Source organism: Diuraphis noxia, unplaced genomic scaffold (genome assembly GCF_037042655.1).
Source record: "Diuraphis noxia isolate RWA-SAM2 unplaced genomic scaffold, SU_Dnox_SAM2 contig0004, whole genome shotgun sequence".
NCBI classification, from domain to species: Eukaryota; Metazoa; Arthropoda; class Insecta; order Hemiptera; family Aphididae; genus Diuraphis; species Diuraphis noxia.
This window is the reverse complement of record NW_028301714.1, coordinates 57,569,397-57,575,552: the sequence shown is the minus strand read 5'-3', so window position 1 is coordinate 57,575,552 and position 6,156 is coordinate 57,569,397. Positions and strand designations below refer to the sequence as shown.

General features: G+C 28.5%; 1 protein-coding gene across 1 annotated transcript; it reads left to right on the top strand.

Annotated features, from left to right (window-relative positions):
* The first annotated feature begins 1,152 nt into the window (after positions 1–1,152).
* Positions 1,153–5,339, top strand: LOC149056241 (uncharacterized). The gene is made up of 3 exons (XM_089226576.1): positions 1,153–1,622; positions 3,785–3,932; positions 4,372–5,339. The coding sequence occupies exons 1-3, from the start codon at positions 1,448–1,450 to the stop codon at positions 4,994–4,996; spliced, it is 948 nt and encodes a 315-aa protein (XP_089082702.1). The 5' UTR covers positions 1,153–1,447; the 3' UTR covers positions 4,997–5,339.
* The last annotated feature ends 817 nt before the right edge of the window (positions 5,340–6,156 follow it).

Sequence of the window (6,156 nt, the reverse complement as noted above, 5' to 3'; positions counted from 1 at the left end):
GTACCAACTTGATCCAATTTGATACTAGACCATTTTGTATATATTGTGCACAATGCCCGGAAAATGTAGACTCTTTTCTACTTGATCACTAAAATCTGGCATTGAATGCAACGCACAATTTTCTATTTTGTCCGAAACATATACATATAAGTACCTCGATGAAATAATTTAATACAATTCTAATGTTTTATATACTTTATGCGTGGTGTACGAAATTTAAAAACAATATATATTATATTATGGTATGTATATACATCACGACGGTCGTCGTTATAATATAATGGTCTATAGTTCTATACTCTATATATACATATATAAGTCTTAACAGTGAAGCGTATATGTATATTATATAGGTACATAATACTTTACATTTATTATACCTACGTATCTTATACCGTTGGCACGTTTATTATTTTATTTTTCAGATTCGCATACTATTATCACCGCGTGATTTAAAACTCAGAAATGCACAATGACAAACAAGTATTCTACCATTATTATCGGATGTATATACATAAATATTATAATTGTATAGTGCAGCGTATAATAATATAATATGTGATGCTATACACAACACGGACGCACGTGATGACGACGACTCACAGCTGGATAATTAATTAAAAGACGCTAACATGTGTTCACCGGGTTATTAACATTAAAACTGTAATAGTATTTTATTTTTCCTTAAATTATATATGCGCACAACAAACGGTATTGTAATACGTTTTTCGTTTGCGGCTTGCACGCGCTTTGCGCTTAGATATTATACATTATACCAGCGGTTCTCAACCTGTGCACCGCGGTGCCCTATAAGGGCACCGCAAGTTCATTTGAGGGGTGCCATGCACGGCTCATCCGAGAATGGAAAAAAATTATTAAATTATATATTAAAAATAAAAAATTATCTTACGTACAAAATTACTTAGAATACTATCTGTATATCCAATATTAAATATAATATGTGTCGAATAATTCAATAATAGATAAAAACAGATAAAAATATTGCCAAACTTTCCAAAAATAAATAGCCTCAAATATCTCATTAATTATTAGTTTTTCACTATTAAAACAGAATTTTTTCTTTTTACTTTCAACTATAAAATTATAATTTGTTAATAATATGTTCGATAAAATTATTTAGAGTCCCGCCACACCATGCGTTTTGGCGGGTCCGGGTAAAACGCATCCGGTCGACCGGAACAACAACTTGCATTGTTTCTAATCATAGGTGCTATATTAGAGCGTTTTGTCGGGACCGGTCGATTCCTGCCGCGAACCGACCGCAACATGTTGCGGTCGGGCGGGAAACGAATCGGCAGGACAAGTCATCAAAACACATTATTTTAAATCGTGTATGCCACACTGTGCGTTTTATCCGCTGCGTTTTTTGAATATTTTACCTGGACATATTTTTTAAATATTTAAATAAATATTTATATTTTGAAAAATGGTTTTTGATACCGATAAATTTATATCATGTATCCAAAATAACCCTTCCATATGGGAAATTGGATCCAAAGATTATATGGATAAGCATATAAAACAAAAAAGTTGGAATACGATTGGTGAGTACATGTTTGAAGATTGGAGTGAGCTTGAAGAACATGCAAAAGAAAGTAAAGGTAAGGATTCTAAGTTATATTTATATTTATTAAATTGCAGTATACAATTATTATATTATGATGTCATGTAAATTACATTATTTAATACATTTATTAAAATATTTTTAAATTTAAAAATAATTTTATTCTAAAACTTATATTTTTATTTAAAAATCAAATCATGTCATATTGAAAATCTACTGCTCCTGGGCCCATAAAGTAGTTGGCAAAGTAATCCCTCACTTCAACACCATGCGAACGAGTCCCTGTTCCACGAGCTTCAATATCTTCTAAGTTGTGCGTTTCAGCATCTTCATAATTTATACCATCTCTTTTACGAACAAAGTTGTGCAGTATGCAACATGCTTTTATAATGTCATCCGTGAAATCTGGCTCCACCTGAATGGCCGTATGTAAAACACGCCATTTATTCGCGAGTATTCCAAATGCACATTCGACTGTGCGCCTTGCTCTGGATAATCGGTAGTTGAACACTCTTCGGGAATCAGTAAGGTTACGTCCAGGGTACGGTCTAAGTAAGTTTGTATGTAAAGCAAACGCTTCATCCCCAATAAACACATATGGTTGTGGGTTGGAACTTGTATTTGGTAAAGTAACTGGTTCTGGTATGTTCAATTTACCTTCATATAATTGTTTACCAAATGCACACTCCTTGAACACATTGGAGTCCCCTTCACGACCATATGAACCAACATCGATTACAACAAAATTCAAATTTGCATCAACTATTGCCATCAAAACGATAGAGAAATACTTCTTATAATTAAAGTAGAACGAACCGGAGTTGTTGGGATTTCTACACCTAATATGTTTGCCGTCTATTGCTCCTAGACAATTTGGAAAATTTGTTTTAGAATAAAATATATTTGATATTTCCACCCAATCTTCTTTGGTCGGTTTAGGCATCTCTTTAGAATTTAAAATTGACCATATCACCTTACAAGTGTCTTTTACGATCACTCCAATCGTACTTCTTCCCACACAAAAATCAAATTTTAATGCAGCGAAGCACGTACCAGTAGATAAATATCTAATAAACAAAAAATACATTATTAACAAATACATTTTGATGGGTCGCTTTTTTTAGTTTTTACATTCTAGCGTAGCAATGAATGCATTAATTTTACAATGTGTATGTTTTTTTTTATTATTTTTTTTTTTTTTGTGTCAGTGTACACGATAAGATTTCGAAATAATGATTCCATATTTTCAACTTAAGTATTTTAGATTATTAATATTTTTTTTTTTTAAATGTATGTCGATAAAAAACTTTAAAATGTGTAATACAATAGGTTCCTTGCAAGGTTTACAAGGTTTCTAAATTTTGTTAGCTAAAATTAAAAAGAAAGTTGAACGTAAATCCACAATAACGTATATGAGCGTCTGAAGTTATGATTTTGACAAAATACGTAAAAATTACGAATATTTAATTTTTTAGATTCTATAAGCCGGAGCGATGAATGTATTGATTTTAAATAATGTGTATTTTTTTATATACCTATATTATATTTTATACTTTTATTCTTTTTTGTGTCTGTCATCACTTTTTAGGATAGTAAAAGTGCTTAGATTTTCTTCAACAGTATTTTTTCTGATAAAAAAGTGAATCTAGTTAATACTTTAGGGGGTCAAAAGTAAACATTTTCCAGTAGTTTTTAAAAGCGCTGTGAAAAACAAAAGAAAAATTAAGGAATAACGGGAATTTTTACTCAAAATCGATTTTGGTTTTTGGTGTAACTCTGACTGAATGTTTATATTAGCATTTTCTATACAGCATAATATTTTTAAAACATTTTGACTTATTTTGAGCTGTTTACGGATATTTGTAGTTTTTTATTCTATAAATATCAATACAATTTTTTTATTTGTTGGGTAAAAATGCGTGAAAATATAATACTAAGCTCTGGATATATTGTTACAATAGCAATTGAAAAATATTAAAAATACATAGGCTCAATTTTTTTTTATAAGCATTTAAACTTAGAATTTTGACAAAATTTATGAAATTTAAAATTTAATAATTATTTTGTAGTTAAAAATTTATAAAATGTTCAACATTTTTATCTAAGGATGAAAAATTTTAAACAAGGCTCCACGTAAATATTCAATTTTATACTGATTTGATTAATTATTTATAATATTATAAATTAATATTATTATAGTGACCGATCTGAAAGCCAAATGGAGACATATTAGAGACCACTATTCAAAATTTATGAATCAGGGTAAAAGTGGCGATAGTGCTAAAAGAAAAAAATATGTATACGCAGAATCACTTACGTTCTTGCAGCACATAATTAAAAAAAGAAGGTAATGAATATATAAATCTAAATTATAATCTTAAGTATATTTAATATAATAAAGATATTTATTACAAACATATTTATAATGCAATCAAACTCAAAAATTTTAGATTTTTAAAAATACTTTGAAACACAAAAATAATTTTTGAGTTTTGAATTTGAATTCAAAAATAATCACAGTTTTTGTTAAAAATTACCAAAAAAATTATTCCCCTAGATCAGACCACTGCGCTGTGACACATTTTGTACCTACATAATTTTTTTTTATAAATATTTCCGGTTACGCCCCTGCAGAGTACCTAGTTAGTTTTATTTGATAAGAAATTATAAAATTTTCATAATTTTCTAATTTTTAAAAATGATCATAACACAAAATATTCATAAAAACGTACATCACTATTCACTAGTAATGACAACTAGATGAATTATTTTTTATTTGCTCATAGGACGACAGGTAATTTCGATGAAAGTGTACAAGAACAAGTGGAAAATACCGGTGGAGAAGATTCATCCTACGAGTTGGTTTTAGATAGTGAAATGATACCACCTCAATCTGACAGATATTCAACTCCAAAAAGTAAAAAACAAAATAGTTCCAAGGTACAAAAGATGACACCATTTCAAAAAGAGTTACTAAGCAATTTAGCTACTTCCGAAGAAGATGTAACTTCTGATCCTGATAAGGCATTTTTATATTCCTTATTACCCGATTATAAAAGACTAAACTATGATCAAAAAACAGATTTTCGTCTCATGGCTCTACAATATTTTAGGAACGTATCATTAGGATCTAATCAAGTACCATCAACTCCACCATATTTTAACATTAGTCAAAACACTAGTCAGAATGTCTCTATTCCAACTCAATATTCAAATATATGTCCTTCATTCAATCCCGGCATGGGGAACAATGAAAATCATAATCTTATGCCACAACCCTTGCCAATATATTCATCTAATTTCAATCCAAATGCTAAACATTCCACACCATATCCTAAAAGCTCATATACTTATATATCTGATCAATCCCAACAACCTACTACTAGTGGAGAATTGTTTGAAAAATTTTAACAGTATATGATTAATAAGTAAAATTTAAATTATACTTATTGCAATAAGGTGCGTCATTTCAGTTTTTAAATTCAAACATGACATTTTTATTTTTTTTTTATAAATATTAAAATAACAAGGTTTTATTATACAGTAAAATATTATATGTCGCTTATTATGTATTAATGACGTTAAAAAAGAATGTAATTTTTAATTTTTTAAGAACAAGAAATTGTTTCATTTTTTATATTTTATAATTAAATAACGAAGATTGTTATATTTTAATGTTATAATTTATACTATACTGTTAAATATTATTTGATCTTTGAATAAAAATAAAGTATTACATTTTTTTTTCTTATAATATATACTGTTTGTCTGTGTATTTTCATAACCTAATACAGAAATTATTTTAAAAAATAAAAATTATTATTTTTAATTTTTGATAACAAATGATTAGTGATAACTTATTAACTATTAATAATCATATACATATATCACGTTGAAAAACTTAACTTTTATACGTAATATAAAAAAAAAACTTACCTTAAAGTAATTGTTAGACGTTCCTCAGCAGATATCGGATTACGAAATTCTGTGGTATTTTTCGTTATATGTGGCCGTAGAGTTTTTAGCAACTCATCAAAACTTGAAATTGACATACGGTAATACTCATAGAATTTATCAGGATATTGTCTAATATTTTCAAAAAATGTCGTAAACTGGCCTATTTTCTCACGATCCATATTTAATGGGTGTACCCAATACCTTCGTTTTGCTTTCGGTGGATCTAATAAGCCTAATGCTTCGGCTACAGCAACAACTTTAATTTTTTGACGATTCATTTTATCTATATTTAAATGTATTTAATATAAACTAATTATATAACTACGATTGAACACATTTATAAAATACAAGTATAGTATACTTATTTATGGAGTGTTCAAAAAATAAATTAAAAATACAAAAATGTAATAATTTTGACACACTTTAATTAGGTAGGTACCTATTTAAATATTATACTCGTACCTATAACGTTATAACTGACAAGTAATATAATAAAATACTTCTGCATAAATTACGTAAGTAATCTAGGTCTACCTCAGAGAGCGTAGAGACGTTGAATGTAATGACAATTTTGGCCGTAGGTGATTGACGAATTTGGGGACTAGTGGTGGCGT